At 42.1% G+C, this 20355-nt stretch overlaps 1 protein-coding gene across 2 annotated transcripts in view; it reads right to left on the bottom strand.

Annotated features, from left to right (window-relative positions):
* The window catches only part of OSMR (oncostatin M receptor), a 73267-nt gene that overhangs the window by 40368 nt on the left and 12544 nt on the right, over nucleotides 1-20355 (bottom strand). Inside the window, exons 1-2 of one of the 2 annotated variants that reach the window (XM_034774308.1) lie at nucleotides 14043-14349; nucleotides 3149-3235 (exon numbers count right to left, since the gene is read on the bottom strand). In XM_034774308.1, coding sequence (XP_034630199.1) covers nucleotides 3149-3218 — 70 coding nt within the window. In that variant the 5' untranslated portion in view covers nucleotides 3219-3235; nucleotides 14043-14349. Of the gene's footprint in view, nucleotides 1-3148; nucleotides 3236-14042; nucleotides 14350-20355 lie in introns of those variants that run through there. The other variant, XM_034774309.1, reaches the window with a different exon arrangement.

Here is a 20355-nt window from a genome sequence, read left to right as displayed (position 1 = left end):
CACACACACACACACACACACACACACACAGAGTCATGCACACACAAACACTGACTGTCACACACTGTGTCAAACGTACACACAAACACCATCTGTGTCGTGCGCGCACACAGTGTGTGTGTTTGAGTGTGTGCGTGCGACACAGATGGTGTTTGTGTGTGTGTTTGACACAGTATGTGTGTGACAGACAGTGTTTGTATGTGTGTTTGTTTGACACAATCTCTGTGTCACACTCACCTCCCAACACATACTTGTATTATTTTTGTTGTTACTTCTTGGTACTTCCTGCAAGGCACATATATTCTCTGTAATTTTATTCTTTCAAAGTGTGTTATTTTAGTGTTTTGAATGATCTATGCATTTCATAATTTTTATTTCTCTTACACTTAAATGTAATTTTTTGAATACTGAGTTCTAAAATGCCTAACCTGTTCTGAGTACTTATCCCTATTTAACTTTTATATCTAGGTTTTTTGTTTCTACTGGTGGCGCACATCCGCACATATGTCAGTGCACATAAAATTTATTCCGCACATGGATGGAAAAAATTAGAGGGAACATTGCTAACCTGGACAACATCTTCAACTCAGATCTCATTCTAAAGCCTCACATCCAGGCCATGTCTAAATCTTACTTATTCTTCCTGCATAATCTCTCTAAGATCTGGCCTTTCCTATCCATCCACACAGGTAGACCTCTCATCCAGGCCCTCATTATCTTGTGTCTTAATTACTGAAACATCCTGTTCTCTGGCCTTCACAAATGCAGTCTTGGCCCACTTATATCCTAGCTTGTCCCTTTAATCATGTCACACCCCCCCCCCCTTCTTGCATCACTTCACTGGCTCCCCTTACTCCATAGCATCAAGCACAAACTACTTGCCTTCACATTCAAGCTCCTTCACGGTCTATTCCCAGTGCTACTTATCTCTCATATGCTATCACAATGTTGACACCCACCTTCACTCTGCCAATACTTCCAGACCTCATCATCCACTTGTTAAACAAGCACCATCGTACTTTCTCCCATGCTGCCTGTAACAGGGTAACTGCACCCTTAAAGGAAGTAGGAACTAGACATCAGTCAACCCCTGTTCTGTGGTATGTCTCTTTAAGGTCTTTAGGATTACTGGAGACGATAAAGACCTAGGGAAGGGCAGAGGCAGGTGTTAAGAGAGAGGAAGGTGATCCCAGATGAATGCTTGGAGAAGAACCAGGTTATTGTATCTTAAAGAGTTTGGGACCTGATCTCTCTCTGCCCAGGAATTACAAAGGGAGGCCAGGTGGAGAGAAGCTAGTTATAAGGCTGCAGCAAGCCTGACAGAACAGACGTGGCCCCTGATGAGTTGTAGGAGGCCTAAATGAAGAAGGGTGGGGGCTGAGCTGTGTTTTTGGGAAAAGACTAACTAAATAAGACTGCATGGGGGGAACCTTGTTCAAGTACTCTGGCCTGAGAGCAAGTCATTATAAAGAACTAAGATGAAACTGAGGGCAGGGTGCCTGCAGAGGTAGCTAAGAGAGGGTTCCCTGGGACGGCACTCATCCACAACTGGTGTAGTTGGCGGGATCCAAAATGCCCTCCCATAAAGGAAGAATGACAGAGTGATGGAACACGGACACCTTCTTTGGCAGGCAGATGTTCCCCCTCCCCAGGTGGCATATAGAGGGGGAGCAACAACCATGGGAGTGTCAGCTCCAGTGTTTTGAAGGGCCCCAGCAATATGGATGAGAACCAGGACACATGCAACAAAAAGTGTGATTCTTCCTTGGGATGCCCAGAACTGAGTCACCTTGTTATCCCCCTGCCTCAGTGAGCGAGAGAGACTTGCTTGTGTTTAAGTGAGCATCTGCTCCCTGATGTCACCAATCTGTTGGCTACACAAACAATCTCCTCAGGATTCTGCCAGCCCTTACTTTGCAATAGGTGCATCCCAGCCCCTAAACCCCCTTGAAGCACTTCCCCTGAAGTGTCCAGCCCTTAGCCACTGGACACTCCTAGAAATTACCAGGTCCCCAAAGGAACAGTGCAAACATCAGTTTGTTTGGTTCAACTGAGGATCAGCTGCAATATAACATCACAGCACTCAGATATATTTACAGTGAAAACAATCAGAAGTTTATTATCAAAGGCTAAGATTTAAGAGACAGTGAATAAGTATAATGGTGGAAACAGAAATGGTTACATATAAAACAAAAAGTATAACATGCTTTCTACAATCTAAACTGAACTTTAACAGGCTAAACTGTTGTCTAAATTTGTTTTAGGTGAGATAGTTTATCTCCCAGCATCTCCAACCGACATGATGTCGATCCCCCTTTCACAGATGCAAAAACGACTGTCCTTTTTGTTTCTTCAGTGAGGGATGAAGGATATCTTTCTGCCTTCTCCTTCTACTTCCCAAAGTCATTGTTTACTCCCTGGTGTGCTGGCTCCATGTTGACTTTACATCTTCATGTTGACATTGTACACAAACCAGATTCCATTGTGTTGGCTTACAATGCTTTTTTTACATATGAATCGAGTACACATGTGACTACATCCTTTGTATGTCAACCCTGCCTGAGACATAGTCCCTAAAACATATTTTCAGTACATATACACAACTCCTTAATATCATCCGTATATACATCTCACAACAATTATGAGGATCAGTATGCCTGATTAGAGACGTCAATGACCCTTTTTGGATAAATACTTTAAAAGTGGTGCGCTAGGTGTAATGAGTTTGTGAGGCCTGTTAGGAGTTGCTGTTACAGAACAGTGAACCCTTTGCAAGCTGGCAGCAATAGGCCTCTGTGTCACAGGAAGAAGTCTTGGAGAAGTACAAAACTGGGCAAATTGGAGATGAATAATCCAGAGAAGAAAATACAGGTCAAAAATGGCTGAGATAAAGTAGTAGTAGATAGATAAATGTGTCTGATTTCATATCAACATGAGTTATTGATTTAACAAAAGGTAATTTTATAAGGTGAACTGTGGTGCTTTTGACCCTCCCACATGCTTTGTAATGAAAAGAGACTGATTTATTAGCACGATAGGTTATCAAATAATGGAAGAGCTGGAAATGAGTCAGCCCTAATTTCTACAGAGAAAGTTCTGTTTGTTGTATATGCATTTCAAAGTAAAAAGCATGCATTCAGATCTCTACCTTGGCCTTGGTATATACTGAAGCACAACGCCGTGTAGAGCAGTATTGTCTGAAGCACAAAATGATCCATCAGTTATCCACCTTCTCCTGAAAAGTACAAATTGTAAAAAAATAAATTTTCTTTTAGTTTGAATTTCATGCTAGAAAATTGAGCCTGATATCACTTAAATATAGGAAACATGAACAAAGGAAAAAGGACATAACTGTAATTTCTCTTTATCTTTTTGGATCTGGTTACACTATGTGGAGACATCCACAAATCCCATCAAAGTTTAAATTAAGCTAATTTAACAAAACAATCGGTCTTTAAACTGCTGTGAGGGTTTCCCTAAATTTAACAATAAACATGAATATTTGCCCTCAGCTCCACATACCTTATATCCTAGGGGTCTGCCATGTAAGTGAATCAGCAAGGAGAGAACAACAACAAAGTTGTAAAATACCGTGTGGCTCTAAGAGCAAAATCTGCCTTACACACATTCTGAGCCAAAGCCCATGAAAGTCAATGGAAACAGGGGTGGCTCTGTTTTTTGCCACCCCAAGCACGGCAGTCAGGTGGCCTGCCATATGGAATGCCTGTGGGCGGTCCGCGGTCACGCGGATTTGGCGGTATTTCTGCGGGTGAACTGCCGGTCCTGCAGCCAAATTGCCACCAAAACCACGGTACCGGCGGACCTCCCACAGGCACACCGCTGAAGGCCACCTGACTGCTGCCCCCCGCAGCTTGCTGCACTGGTGCCTGGAGCCACCCTGAATGGAAAGACTCCCATGAACATCAATGTGCTTTGGATCAAACCCTTAGCATCTACTTGAAATTAAATGAAAACGTTTTGTTTTCACACTTTGCTTTAATATGACGTAAATGTACAGTTCTCTGCCAGAAATTACCCACAGCCTTGTCTCAACCATTTACAGGCTGAGTTGCAAGCCACCTTTGCTCTCTGGAACTCACATTGCTATAGGTAGGAATTCTGCTTTGACTTGCAAGATTGGACCGTAATGATCTGATGATGTGAGATACAGAGAACCAGTCTACCCAAGAGTAAGGCAGAGCTGTTGGGCTCCAGACTACAGCAGTAGAATCTCCTGGCAGGTGATGTTAGGGTTTCCATGTTCCGTGACTGTCAAAAGGATCTTGTCCCATTCTTTTTCATGGAAGGTGATCTTGTAGCCTGCAACAACATCGATGGTGTGATGGCAGCCCTCAACATCGTTCACGATCCAGATGAGTGGAGACTGTTCATTGATTCATCGAAGATGAGTCTTAAAGCTGTTTTACTGCATAATGGCAATGTTTTGCCATCAATTCCAGTTGGTCATGCAGTCCATATGAAGGAAACCTATGATAACATGAAACAACTTTTGAGGTGCATAAACTATGACCAACATCAGCGGCAGCTTTGTGGTGATTTGAAGGTTGTTGCTCTCTTCCTTGATCTGCAGACTGGATACACAAAGTACTGCTGTTTTCTCTGCGAATGGGATAGTCGTGCAAGAGATTCCCACTACATCAAGAAAGATTGGCCACTCCGACAGTCATTGGAGCCTGGGAGGAAAAGTGTTCAGCATCCACCACTTGTTGAATCAAGGAAGATTTTGTTACCACCCTTACACATCAAGCTGGGTCTGATGAAGAACTTTGTCAAGGCCATAGACAAAACACAAGCAGCTTTCAAGTACCTCCGTGGAAAATTTCCAAGGTTAAGTGAAGCTAAGATAAAGGAAGGTGTCTTTGTTGGTCCTCAGATTCGTGAACTTCTTCGAGATGATGCATTTGACCATGCACTGCGTGGCAAGGAAAAGATGGCATGGAAAGCCTTCCAGTTAGTGGCAATAAATTTTTTCGGAAACAACAAGGCAGACAACTACAGGTTGTTGGTGGAAAACCTCCTCACGGCATACAAAAGCTTTGGTTGCAACATGTCACTAAAGATACATTTTTTGCACTCTCATCTAGATTTTTTTCCACCGAACTGCGGAGCAGTGAGCAATGAGCACGGCGAGCGATTTCACCAGGACATTGCAACAATGGAGAAACACTATCACAGCAAATGGAGCCCATCAATGCTTGCAGACTATTGCTGGACAGTGACAAGAGATGCGCCATTTAATGAATACAAGAGACAAGCCAAGAAGCGCCGAGTAGACACTGAATAGGACTAAACTATGTACATAATAGTTTTTTGCCTTTTGTTTCATAATACATTTTAGTTATATAACTCTTTTGCTGATTTTTAAAGTGTTACATAAACAGGACAGGTGAAATAGTATCATGTAAAGCAACCATAAACACATGAAAAGACCTAGGTTTACAATTTAGGATTAAAACTCTACTATCTACACAATATAAAATGTAAAAACTTAAATATCTTAGAAACAGTAGCCAATCGGTTGTTTTAATTGTCATATTTGAATTCAGAACATCAAAATACATAATAAATAGCACATTTTATCTCTGAAGCAGACGACTTCTCAAAAATTGTAGACCAGTGTCATTTGTCCAATCTTCCACTTCTTGTAAGCTTCTTTTTTGTGCGTAAGATCAGCAAGGATTTCACTGTTAAGCCAAGCTGGTCGCCTGCCATATTTACTATTCTTTCTACACATCCTGCAACCTCAATAAGAACTCTTTAAAATACAGCCAGCTCTCCTGGACTCCTTTCCCCCTCATGTTATTCTCCCAGGGGATCCTGCCCATCAGTTCCCTGAGGGAGTCAGTCTGCTCTTCTGAAGTCCAGGATCCGTATTTTGCTGCTCTCCTTTCTTCCTTGTGTCAGGATCCTCAACTCTATCATCTCATGCTCACTGCCTCCCAGGTTCCCATCCACTTTTGCTTCCCCTACTAATTCTTCCCTGTTTGTGAGCAGCAGGTCGAGAAGAGCTCTGCCCCTAGTTGGTTCCTCCAGCACTTGCACCAGGAAATTGTCCCCTACACTTTCCAAAAACTTCCTGGATTGTCTGTGTACTGCTGTATTGCTCTCCCAGCAGATATCGGGGTGACTGAAGTCCCCCATGAGAACCAGGGTCTGTGATCTAGTAACTTCTGTTAGTTACCTGAAGAAAGCCTCATCCACCTCATCCCCCTGGTATGGTGGTCTGTAGCAGAATCCCACCACGACATCACCCTTGTTGCTCACACTTCTAAACTTAATCCAGAGAGACTCACATTTTTCTATAGATTCATACTGTAGCTCTGAGTTTAATGGACCTGATTTAGGACAACTCTACTTGAGAACTCTTTGAATTGCTTAATGAGTGCTCAGAAACTTGCAAAATCAAACCTCCTCTTTGGAAGTTTTTCTTTTCCACTCAGTCAATAGGATCTTCCCATTTGCATTCTGCTTTCTTCAAAATTGTTTAAAGCATGAAATACTAGCTTATGCTCATGTTCCTGTGATAATCATGGTGTTGATGTCACCATATGTTCTATGTGTCAATGACATGAACTGTGACATTATTTAAGTTTTAATCCTCATCTGACATTCCATTCTACAAAAATCAGGACAAAATCTCAATTTATTACTAACTAAAACCGCTATAGGATATTTGTGTTGGGGCTGGATTTACTCATCTCATGAGAAATAAACAAATGTGGTGTTAATCTTAACCTAGTACAAGAAAAGGACAATTCCTGATGGTAAAAGGAATCAGGGAGAAAAAACCCAAAGCATGAATCAGCTGTGGCATTCCAATCTCATGTTACTGTTTAGGCAAAATTGAAGCACAGAACCCCTCCCCTTAAGTGCAGCACGTAGTAGCAGGAGTTGAACTGTTACTCATCTAATTTGATGCTACTGCTCGTCTCATTCTAGTAAAGGCAAACAGAACGCAGCCAACTTTATTTCTGGATTAGCACAAGGCATTAAAAATAAAATTTGTGTTTAAACCATACTGTGTATAGCTCTATTATAGCCGGCATAGAAAATTTCTCTAAAAACACTAACGTACATATATTATAAGATTAAAGAAAGCTAATAAGATGTCTTTCTGGATGCATGCAACATAAATCCACTGTTCTCATGTCTGTCCAAGACTCAAGGAACTGATAACTAGAGCTTTGTCAGGCTGACTTCACAGGTAGAACAGAATCTGAAAAGCGCTATGTGAAACCATGTGGGTTACTTTACTAAATAATAAATTACAGTAAACCAAATGTAGACAAAGAGAGGAACTAGTGCATGCTTACAATAAGCCACACAGTGCTGGACATTAGAACTTGTTTTACTGAGAGAGAGAGAGAATGCTGACTAGGATAGTCAGGTTATTCTCAACTGTCTTTAAACACTGCTACACAATCTTTCATTTTCTAAAGGACACAGGCAGAAACCATTTTGGTTTAATTTCTCATGCTAGGGAATCAAGAATAAACCACTCCCCTACCCACTGTAAAAAAAAATTCTTACAAGTACAAACATATTCAGTGGACTCTCCCAAATTTGAACATCAATTATCTTTACATTCTGTACTACGAGCACTGACTTCAATGAGTTTCTCTTCATTTATGATTAAGTAAGTGAACACAGAATCTAGTTATATGAGACTGACAGTTAAGAGGGGTCAAAGGAATGGAAATACCGACTTTATTTGTTAAAAATGTTACCGATTCAGGGATATATTAATTTGTCGCCTGGAGTGAATTTTTGTACTGTTTGGCCAAATAATTGATCTCCATACTTACAACACATAGTATGTTCATATTCAGTGAATTCACATATAACCAAAGGACTGCTGCAGAGCTGGCTATAGCAAACCAGTTATTTGCACTGTTAAAAATTTTAGAAAAAAAATTCTAGCTGATCTAATTTAAGAGAGATCAACGGAAAATTATTCATATGAGTTTTGCACAAATTTCCCTTTCTGGTAGACTAATGGATAGTCTCTGCTGCATAAGTGCAATATGCAACTAAGCAGAATCCTTTCAAAGTAAGTAACATTAAACCTCGGACAACATTCTATTTAATGGATTTTATTTCAATTATACCAAAGGAGTACAGAGACACAGCTCTTTCTCTCCTTATTTAGGGGGGAAATCATTTAAAGTCAGTGGTGCTGAGTCTGTTTGCATTCACACCAATTTCATGCCAGTATACAGGGCTGGTGCTACCATTAAGGCAAACTAGGCAGTTGCCTAGGGTGCCAAGATTTGGGGGCGCCAAAAAGCGGTGCCCCCAATTTTTTTTTTTTTTACAGTGTTCCTGGGCTGGGCTGCCGGCAGTGCGCTGACATGTGTGGCTCAGACTCCCTCTCCCAGCGCAGCGGCCGCTCCACTTCTCCCGCCTCCCAGGCTTGCGGTGCAAATCAGCTGTTTGGCGCTGCAAGCCTGGGAGGGGAGGAGAATTAGAGTGGGGGCGGCGTGCTCGGGGAGGAGGCAGAGCAGAGGTGAGCTGGGGTGGGGAGCTGCCGCACGGCTCCCCGAGGGGGTGGGAGCTGCCGCAGGGGTGTGGCACCTCAGGGCGGGGGGGGGGCGGGAAACTGTCGCAGGGCTGGGGGGGGCACAAGGTGGAAGTTTCGCCTAGGGCGCAAAACTTCCTTGCACCAGCCCTGCCAGTATAACTGTTTATTTCAGATGTATTATTCCCTGTTTATTCCCTGTATAAAGGAGTCATGTCTTGTAGGATTTAGCCTAAATTATTTTATCTGATTGCTGTTGGTGATGCAGACTAATTGTTGCTCATTATGGCCCTGATACTGTGAAATGCCGAATACCATGGCCCTGATTAAGCACAGCATTTAAGTACATGCTTAACTTTAAGCACATCAGCAGTCCTAGTAACTTAAAATTAAATATGCACTTAAGTGCTGTTCTAGATTGGAGCTAGCACACTCAGCAATTTATAGGATCAAGCTCACTCATGACACACACACACACAATGAAATGAGAAAGCAGTCTGTATCTCTAACCAAGGGGTCAATCCTGTAGTCTTTATACAAGCTAACTTTCCATTAAACAAGTCACTGGGGCACACCTAATGTGAAAGAAGTTGGCAAATCTGATAAATTCTGTCTCTATTACAGGTCACCTTTCAACTAGCATGGGCAGGCGAGAGAGCCATCTGCATTTGCGTGCACTTCTGTTCTTTGACTTTGATGTCATAGATGTAACCAGCTAAGAAAAACTTCCTAACAGTAAGTATGGTAGGACAATGGAATAAACTGCCTAGGGAAGTCATGGAATCTCTTTCACTAGACGTTTTCAAAAAAAGACTGGACAGCCATCTGTTTTGGATGGTATACACACAACAAATCCTGCATCTTGGCAGGGGATTAGACTAGATGACCCTGGCAGTCCCTTCTAACCCTATGGTTCTATGATTCTAAATTCACTGGGAATTTTGACTGAGTAAGAACTGCAACATCAGGCCTTTTGCGTAAACTACTTTAGCTTAAAAAAAAAAAAAGTTTTTGTCTAAACTGAAATTTTAAACTACTTTCTAAAAATGAATACAAATGTGACCACCTAACTCCATTCATGTGTAGCATCAATTGATTTAGTGCATTTGATTTATGATATTATATTGTTACTTATTATACATTAAGAATGGCTGGTACAATATTATATTCCTTTCTATGCATCGTATATATTCCAGAGATAGCTGCAGCATTCAGCACTATTCAACACTATAATGATCTAATGCAGCGTTTCTAAAAATGGGATCTGTGAGGGTACTCCAGGGGGCCCATCAACCCCGCTGCTCAACTTCTCCCCCTCCCTTCCAGTGCCTCCTGCACACCAGGGAACAGCTGTTCAGCGGCGTGCAGGAGGCACTGGGAGCGAGGGGGAGGAGCGGGGACGGGGCGTGCTCGGGGGGGGGGAAAAGGGGGGGGGAAACGGGGGGGCGGGGGGGGGGCCGGGGGTCAAGGGGGGGGTTTGGGGGTCTGTGGAAAATTTTTAAATCAAAATGTGGGTCCTCAGGTTGCTAAAGTTTGAGAACCACTGATCTAATATAATGCTATATTTTGATCATATTTGTGTGTGATTGTAGTTAATTAAACCAAATTACAAGGAGAGAGGCTTTAACATCCCATTAAAAACCAAACAAAATTTAAACATTTAAATAACTAACATTTGATTAGGAACTAGGTAAGAAACATAATTCTTAATATGTAAAATATATAGTTATGGCTAATGCTTTGACTCAAGTGTCTTCCACAGAGCCATAAACATTCATTCTTCATTTATACAAAAACTTCAGATTGCAAATACTTGTAGTAAACAAACTACCCCATGATTAATACCAATTACTGTCAATCACTTATTTCATAAAAATAATAATTATAAACAGAGCAACAGAGCAGCATTCACAGAGTGTCTTTAACAGTATAAAACATTTCAGTCAAGGCTATGCCTTTGTAGAGCACAGAGCATATAGCTTTACCCACTGTCTGCAAAACATACAAATTCCAATCTTTTATAACCAGTGAACTAATCCAGAGGGGAGAAGGTTAACTTCAGCACCTGTATCCACGATGCATTTAGAGGTACACCATTAATTTATCGGATATGGATACCAGTGCCCAGCGCCTTGCTGCATGAGATGATCGTACTAAAGGGGTCGCTTGCTGGAGGATTCTCAGCGATTTGAAGTCTTTAAATCATGATTTGGGGACTTCAACAGCTGAGTCAAGGGAGAGAATTCTTCCAGGAGTGGGTGGGTCAGCTTTTGTGGCCCGCATCATGCGGAAGGTCAGACTAGATGATAATAATGGTCCCTTCTGACCTTAGAGTCTATGCGTCTACTAAAGGAAATATCAGAGTCCCTGATAAAAGTGGTCACATGTGGCTCCACGTTTACAGCATACATTTCAGGCCTCCCATCATTGCAAAACAGTATACGACAGTATTCTAATTTAAAGTGTCCTTCATTCCCACGAGCCCAGCACACAGCAGTTCTATACAGGCAGGCAGGGAAGTTGACCAAGTGACTCGTACTACCACAGCAGAAAGTGAGAAGCTGGCAACTTTTGCTGCTGAGGGTGCGGAACAGGAGTAGGTAGCATTGTATGTCTTTTTTTGGGGTGATGGAAGCAGGAGCAGCTAATGGTTTAAGTGTAGACACAAAGGTAGCAGCAGTCTGAGACACAGACCCCTTTCAAACTGGGCCCTCTCAAATGCCTCACTGCTAGCAACTGAAGCATCAAAAGTTAGAGTTCTAACATCTTCAGCCAGTAACTGTTCACCGGGGCAGTCATTGGCTATGCTAGTCACAAAAATATCCCTGAGCATGTTCATCATAATGTTCCCAAATTCACAGTCCTGGGCCAACCACCACAAATGACACGCAAACTCACATATGGTTTTGTTGGGCTGCTGGCAAGCTTCAAAATATGTTTTCCTCAGCAAAACAGAATCTCCAGTCCCAAAATAATCATTGAGGCGCTGCATAGCCACATCAAAAGGAGGACTTGGGCTCTGGGAGTGCATTATAAATAGCAATGCCATCATGGGCTAAGTGGTTCTGTAGAAAGGGTAATCTGGCAGCATCACAAAGTTCAAGATCTGCACATACTGTAGTTCCAAAAATTCCAAATAAAGTATTGCCAGTCAACAGCCAAAGAATGTGCAGGCAGCATGTGTTGCAGAATAGAATCACTCGTCGCAATAATGTTACTCTCTGGTCCACCCCAGAACTGTTATACCAAAACACAAGGAAATCGAAGCTAGACATGTAAGTAGGTGGTCAATCAAACCAAAACATATAATAACCATGAACCAGGCAAGTCAGCAACAGTGTGAACAAAACATAACAGTCCAAATGGCAGGTTTGTAGCAGCAGGCCTTGGGTAACCACACACACCCAATGCTATGTACATATACAGGAATAGGAACTGAAACACTGAGTTTAGAGAGCAGGAACCAGAAAATGAGCAGGAAGCAATAAGCAGGATGGCAACACACACACACAGCTGTCATCATGAGGACATAAAGAATCGCAACCTTTGAATAAAATGCATATTTAATTTCAATAAAACATAATTCTTGAACAGTCATTTTAAGATTAACCAAATCTTTCTAAAAGGGAAAATAGTGTCATAATTGAACAACAAAGAGGAAAAAGGATTGGGAGGGAGAGGAAAAACATCTGTTATCCCCATAGCCAATAGTCAGGCAACAGTATTGCCTGCAAGACCAAAATGAGCAAATGAAAAATGCCCCCAAATCTCAGAAAAGATGACAAGTATAGCTCCTGTCCCACTGATTAATTGAATTGTTCAGTTGTCATTCCAAAGAGATAATAAAGTTATACTCCTCGAGAAATACTATTGTACTGTGCTATCTAAAGAAACATTACCCTCAGTTTGCTTGGCCCTAGAGGAAGTCATGAATTATTGTAATGAGTTCACTGGAACCAGAATGTCTATTTATTTAATTCCTGCATGCTGTAGAAAAGGTCAAGGAACTCTCACACAAGTAGCCTGAATAAGGTAGACATGGAATTTTCATACTTTTTCCTTGCCATTTACTTTAGTCATCAAAATAATTCCATATTTTAAAATAGCAATTCTTTAGTAGTCAACTACAATGGTTCAACCAAATATTTTATACCAGTATCACTCAGTGATTAGATTAAAACGATAGCATCATATTTTGGGATGGATTCTGTGAGCCTTACTCATGCAGAGTAGAGCTAACTGCACAAACAGTCCCACACTGGAGTATGACACAACAGGACCAGGCTGTATATGTGTAGATGTAACAGGCTATATATGAGTGGATTTATTTACACTAAACCGCTTTACATCACTCTAGTAATGTAATGGTGCCTTAAATGGATATGAAATGAAACTCACTTTAAGACCCATTGCCAGAGTGCTGTAAAATACCTTTACTATAAATGATAATCAGGCCCTGTTTCTGAAGACTTTTATATTACAGTTTACTGCTAATTTGAGAGATTTTTATTTACAAGTTTCATTAGGTTGTAGAGAAAATCTGCTTCTTCAAATTAGATTTATGAGCTAATTTTGTGTCTGCAAAGATGCCTGTATACCTAAATTTTATCAGTGAAAAATTAAATCCATAAATTATTTTACTAAATTGTGGGGCTTTAAAAAATATTTTCCATATTACAATAAACAGAGGAATTTGCATGTCTGAATAAATGTATTTTTCACATCTGCACTAAAATCAGAAATACACATAAGGCTAACTTATTACTTGCCAACTATTTTTTCCTTATCTTTAGTCATGTACATTTTCTTCTGGCCATTTCAACACCCTGAGTCAGATCCTCATTTGGTGTAAATCAGTGTAGCACTATTGGTTTCAATACATGTATGCCACTTTACACCAGCTAAGGATCCAAGTTTCCACTATTCTTTAAAATGTTTACTCCCTTTTCAGCCTGTTTGCTCAAGTTTAAGGACCCTCAATATGTGACTCTTAAAACCTGATACTGCAAACTCAATTCATGTGAGTGAGGTCAGCTTATGAGGAAGAGTTTGCAGGAGCGGATTTCATTCGTAGAGGGAACTGATGTTAGGCACACTAGCAATTCACCAGTCTTACTCCTTCAAGAACTGCCCCAACAAATGTGTTCCCTTTCCCTTTCTCTGCAATGGCTATGGGAGGAGCCCTTTAACAGCAACATTGCTCATACCAATCCTTCCCATCCCTTCTCAGGTCTGGCTCACGAACTGTCAGGCATGAAAGTGAGAGTGTGATGGTGAAGGAATTTAAAAAACAAAACAAGCAAACTAACAAAAAAAACCTGGGAGACAGATGATGACAGCAATAAAGAAACTGCAGCTGAAGAAGAAAAAAGAAAAGACAAATGATAACAGAGTGTCCGAAGTACGGGACATTATTCTAAAAGATTCCAGGAGGATTATCCTGTCCTTTTCAAAACAAATCAAAGAAACCTGTTAAAAATAACATGCTAACACAAATACCTACCAGGTGTCAGCTGAGTTTTGACCTGTAGGACTTTCTTCTGCAATTTTCATGTCCTTCAGTCCCACTTTGTTAATTCCTTTCGCCCTTTCCCGGGCTTACTCCTCTCTCTCTCTCTCTCTCGCTCTCTCAACCCTGCACTTTATTTCCTGTTTTCCTGTCTTCCTCTCCTGTCTCCCCTCAGGATAATATTTGAAGAGCAGCCAAAGGAAACTCGTAAGCTAATGCTGCTCTGTGACACCGTGGGTTTTGCTCTGTGCAGTGAGAGGAGTTGCGAGGGTGGGGAAAATCACAGGAATGTTGCCAGCAGGGCCGTCCTTAGGATTTATGGGGATCTATGTAGTATTATTAAACTCAGGGCCGGCTCCAGGCACCAGCGAAGGAAGCAAGTACTTGGGGCGGCCAGTGGAAAGGGGCGGCATGTCCGGGTCTTTGGCGGCGGGTCCCTCAGTCCCTCTCTTCCTCTTTGAGCTGCCGCCGAAGAGGAAGAGAGGGAGCAAAGGACCCGCCGCCGAATTCCCGCCGAAGAAGGAAGCAGTGCGATTGAGCTGCCACCGAAGTGCCACTGATCGGCTTTATCTTTTTTTTTTTTTTTTTTTTTTTTTTTTTTCCCTCCTTCGCTTCGCCGCTTGGGGTTGCAAAAAAGCTGGAGCCGGCCCTGATTAAACTGGTGCCCCTATGCCCGATGGCAGCCCGGGCTCACAGCCCAGGATGGGGGAGGGACAAGGCAGCAAAGGATACAGAGACGCCCGGCCTGCCTCATGGCAGCAGAGAGTCACAGTTCCCCCATGCCCTCTCTCTCACGCAGAATGCGCAGCGCCGGCGCATTTAGCTCTGTGAATACGGCCCCTGCCTAAGGAGACTGCAGTGTGCACTGGGTGTGCGGGAGCCAACCTGCTCTTACCTGTTGTCATGGGCAGTGGGTGAAGCTGCCGCTTGGGGAAGCTAGCTCCCCAGCCCACCTCTTCTGCCTGTGGCCCTGCCTATACCCGTGCTCTGCCCCAGGCCTCGCCCCCTTCTGCAATTTCTTTCTAAAGAAAATGTGCTTTTAATTAGATACCTTCTGCATGTCCAGTCTTCACCATCTGGCATGCAGTGGAAAACATGCCAGACGGTGAACACTGGATATGCAGATGGAAACTAATTAAAAGCACTAAACTTGGGAATAAAAAATGTCAGTCACAGGTTTTTTGATATGCCCTGAAGTTTGTCAGAAATTTATTTGCCCAAACTTTGTAGTAAGGGTGAGTCAGCTGTCTTGCTGAATACAACATTAAATATTATGGAATGCATGATGCAGCTCTTCTGTTTTACATTTTCTTAATCACTATTTCTAAGCCGATTTTATATTTTAAATGTACTCTTAAGCCTTCATAAGGTAATCGTTCCAGATTACTACATATTTAACTCACTGAAACAAAGACATTATTTTAAAGTAATCAGTCACAGAGGTTTAGTGTGTTCATAACAATGTTCATTGCTTTTAGAAAAAGGGAACCCTATTTTACTTTGTGTGATCTCCATAACAATAGACATGTTTATGAAATTTCACCATTTTTAAAAAATGTTTCCAAAGATTTTAGGTATAACAAAGGATTTCATATCTTACTAGGTACTGATTTTGCTGGAGGGTTCTTTTAAAACTAGTTCATCAGATAGTCAGAAGTAAAGAAAGGGAAACTCTTTGTCCAGCTATCTGGAAGGAAAGGGGTGTTGTCCCTTTAAGTCTTCAGTGGGGGAGAGGGGAGGGAGAAAGGGATGGACAGGAAGACTTTGGAAACAAGTTTTTACTATAGTAATTAAAATTAAAATGTGTATTTTAGATAAGGGTGGTCTTTTGAAGGATTTATTTAAAAAACTATATGTCTGAAGATCCAAGCATTTAAGGCTAAAGATGATTGTGCCTCTAAAAATCTACGCAAGGATTTTTTTAGAGATGTGATTTTATCATCTTCACCAACACACAAATGAAATATTTTAAAGCAAATTTTAAACTAAGGTCCTGTAGACTAACATGTTCTAAGTAAATATTACAGTAATGCACAACTGTTTACTGTCAGTTGCTGAATTTACTGACAAATTTAGCTGGGGGTTGGCAAATGCCTGTTAAATGGCTTCATTACCACTTGAATGGCTCTTTAACAGTTTCAATGTTGTGCTAATAGGTCTGGCAGGCTGGAAGGCTTTTTCACTTTTAAGTTACTAGATCCCCTCCGGAGTAAGAGTCACCAGGCTGCAGCAGCCAGCTGTGGTGGGAGCCTGCAGGAAGGGTCAGAACAGGGATAGGAAGACCCAGGAGGGTGGACACTAAGACCCAGTGGTGCCCCAAATTTTCAGCTGCCCTACACAGCAGCATATGCTGCGTATGCCTAAGGACAGGGCTGGTTGCCAGGGAGGTGTAGCCAATGCAGTGTTACCATCTCCCATGATTTTGTCATGAATATCATGATAATTTTTAGAGGGGTAACCATGTTAGTCTGGATCTGTAAAAAGCAACAAAGAGTCCTGTGGCACCTTATAGACTAACAGATGTATTGTGCTCCAATACATCTGTTAATCTATAAGGTGCCACAGGACTCTTTGTTGATAATTATTGTTTTCCTTAAAGCCCTAGCTCCTGGAATCAAGTAGATATGTGATTATTTCAGCCTTCATTCTTAAAGAAACAGTAAGTTTCTAGCCCTCGTGGCTGTGGAGAAAGCTTCAAAATGTGACTCCAGTGTACCCTAAAGGCTCAAAAAGCAGAAGGCAAATAAAAAGAACACCACATCTATTGTATTAATTTTACATAATCTCGTGATTTTAAAGCCAATCTCATGATTTTTGAACATTTAGGGTTGGCAATACTGCCAATGCCAGTGCTGGTGGAAGGCCAAGAGACAAAGAGGAAAACAGTCAAGGGCATGAAACTCATAGGGCTCCACTTGTGAATCTGTGATCTATGTGTGACATTTTGGCCACAAGACAGCCTATTCAGCAGCATCACTACTAATCCAGGTTTCAGAGTAGCAGCCGTGTTAGTCTGTATCCGCAAAAAGAACAGGAGTACTTGTGGCACCTTAGAGACTAACAAATTTATTAGAGCATAAGTTTTCGTGGACTACAGCCCACTTCTTCGGATGCATATAGAGTGGAATAGATATTGAGGAGATATATATACACACATACAGAGAACATAAACAGGTGGGAGTTGTCTTACCAACTCTGAGAGGCCAATTAAGTAAGAGGAAAAAAAAAAAACTTTTGAAGTGATAATCAAGCTAGCCCAGTACAGACAGTTTGATAAGAAGTGTGAGAATACTTACAAGGGGAGATAGATTCAATGTTTGTAATGACTCAGCCATTCCCAGTCCTTATTCAATCCTGAGTTGATTGTGTCTAGTTTGCCTATCAATTCCAGCTCAGCAGTCTCTCTTTGGAGTCTGTTTTTGAAGTTTTTCTGTTGTAATATAGCCACCCGCAGGTCTGTCATTGAATGACCAGACAGGTTAAAGTGTTCTCCCACTGGTTTTTGAGTATTATGATTCCTGATATCAGATTTGTGTCCATTAATTCTTTTGCGTAGAGACTGTCCAGTTTGGCCAACGTACATGGCAGAGGGGCATTGTTGGCACATGATGTCATATATCACATTGGTAGATGTGCAGGTGAACGAGCCCCTGATGGTATGGCTGATGTGATTAGGTCCTATGATGATGTCACTTGAATAGATATGTGGACAGAGTTGGCATCGGGCTTTGTTACGAGGATAGGTTCCTGGGTCAGTGGTTTTGTTCAGTGATGTGTGGTTGCTGGTGAGTATTTGCTTTAAGTTGGGGGGTTGTCTGTAAGCGAGGACAGGTCTGTCTCCCAAGATCTGTGAGAGTAAAGGATCATCTTTCAGGATAGGTTGTAGATCTCTGATGATGCGCTGGAGAGGTTTTAGTTGGGGGCTGAAGGTGACAGCTAGTGGTGTTCTGTTATTTTCTTTGTTGGGCCTGTCTTGTAGGAGGTGACTTCTGGGTACTCGTCTGGCTCTGTCAATCTGTTTTTTCACTTCAGCAGGTGGGTATTGTAGTTTTAAGAGTGCTTGATAGAGATCTTGTAGGTGCTTGTCTCTATCCGAGGGATTGGAGCAAATGCGGTTATATCTTAGAGCTTGGCTGTAGACAATGGATCGTGTGGTGTGTCCTGGATGGAAGCTGGAGGCATGTAGGTAAGTGTAGCGGTCAGTAGGTTTCCGGTATAGGGTGGTATTTATGTGACCATCGCTTATTAGCACAGTAGTGTCCAGGAAATGGAACGCTTCTGTGGATTGATCTAGGCTGAGGTTGATGGTGGGATGGAAATTATTGAAATCATGGTGAAATTCCTCAAGGGCTTCTTTTCCATGGGTCCAGATGATGAAGATGTCATCAATGTAGCGCAAGTAGAGTAGGAGTGTTAGGGGACGAGAGCTAAGGAAGCGTTGTTTTAAGTCAGCCATAAAAATGTTGGCATATTGTGGGGCCATGCGGGTACCCATAGCAGTGCCGCTGACTTGAAGGTATATATTGTCCCCAAATGTGAAATAGTTGTGGGTGAGGACAAAATCACAAAGTTCAGCCACCAGGTTAGCTGTGACATTATCGGGGATACTGTTCCTGATAGCTTGTAGTCCATCTTTGTGTGGAATATTGGTGTAGAGGGCTTCTACGTCCATAGTGGCCAGGATGGTGTTTTCTGGAAGATCACCGATGGATTGTAGTTTCCTCAGGAAGTCAGTGGTGTCTTGAAGATAGCTGGGAGTGCTGGTAGCGTAGGGTTTGAGGAGAGAGTCCACATAACCAGACAAGCCTGATGTTAGGGTGCCAACGCCTGAGATGATGGGGCGTCCAGGATTTCCAGGTTTATGGATCTTGGGTAGCAAATAGAATACCCCTGGTCGGGGTTCTAGGCATGTGTCTGTACAGATTTGTTCCTGTGCTTTGTCAAGGAGTTTTTTTTAGCAGATGGTGTAGTTTCTTTAGGTAATCCTCAGTGAGATCAGAGGATAATGGCCTGTAGAATGTGGTGTTAGAGAGCTGTCTAGCAGCCTCTTGGTCATATTCCAATTTATTCATGATGACGACAGCACCTCCTTTGTCAGCCTTTTTGATTATGTCAGGGTTGTTTCTGAGGCTGTAGATGGCATTGTGTTCTGCATGGCTGAGGTTATGGGGCAAGTGATGTTGCTTTTCCACAATTTCAGCCTTTGCACGTTGACGGAAGCAATCTATGTAGAAATCCAGTCTGTTGTTTCGACCGTCCGGAGGAGTCCACGCAGAATCCTTTTTTTTGTAGTGCTGGTAGGGGGGATTCTGTGGGTTAGTATGCTGTTCAGAGGTATGCTGGAAATATTCTTTGAGTCAGAGACGTTGAAAGTAGGATTCTAGGTCACCGCAGAACTGTATCATATTCATGGGTCTGGAGGAACAAAAGGAGAGGCCCCGAGATAGGACAGACTCTTCTGCTGGGCTAAGAGTATAGCTGGAAAGATTAACAATATTGCTGGGTGGGTTAAGGGAACTACTGTTTTGGCTGCTTGTGGTATGTAGCAGTTTAGATAGTTTAGTGTCCTTTTTCCTTTGTAGAGAGGCAAAGTTTGTCTTGTAAATGGCTTGTCTAGTTTTTGTAAAGTCTATCCATGAGGAAGTTTGTGTGGAAGGTTGGTTTCTTATGAGAATATCCAGTTTTGTTTTTTTTTTCCTCTTACTTAATTGGCTTCTCAGAGTTGGTAAGACAACTCCCACCTGTTTATGCTCTCTGTATGTGTGTGTGTGTATGTGTATATATATATCCTCAATATCTATTCCACTCTATATGCATCCGAAGAAGTGGGCTGTAGTCCACGAAAGCTTATGCTCTAATAAATTTGTTAGTCTCTAAGGTGCCACAAGTACTCCTCTGAGACTAACAGAAGTATTGGGAGCATAAGCTTTCGTGGGTAAGAACCTCACTTCTTCAGATGCATCTTGCATCTGAAGAAGTGAGGTTCTTACCCACAAAAGCTTATGCTCCCAATACTTCTGTTAGTCTCAAAGGTGCCACAGGACCCTCTGTTGCTTTTTACAGATTCAGACTAACACGGCTACCCCTCTGATACTTGACAAGTACTCCTGTTCTTCTTACTACTAATCCAGCAATCCTAAAGGAAAGATTAGATAGAATAGCTGTTCCCCTAAACACCAGGCAATGCGGAAGGTAGGTGTTCCTCTTCTTTGGGTTTTTTTGCATGGGAAGGGGAGCATATGATCCATCGAGGGCACAGTTTAGGCAAGTACTGTGCAAACTTCCCCAAATGGCTCTCAGTTCTAAC

Source organism: Trachemys scripta, chromosome 6 (assembly GCF_013100865.1).
Source record: "Trachemys scripta elegans isolate TJP31775 chromosome 6, CAS_Tse_1.0, whole genome shotgun sequence".
NCBI classification, from domain to species: domain Eukaryota; kingdom Metazoa; phylum Chordata; order Testudines; family Emydidae; genus Trachemys; species Trachemys scripta.
The sequence above is the reverse complement of the archived record's forward strand: the minus strand, read 5'-3'. Positions and strand labels throughout refer to the sequence as shown.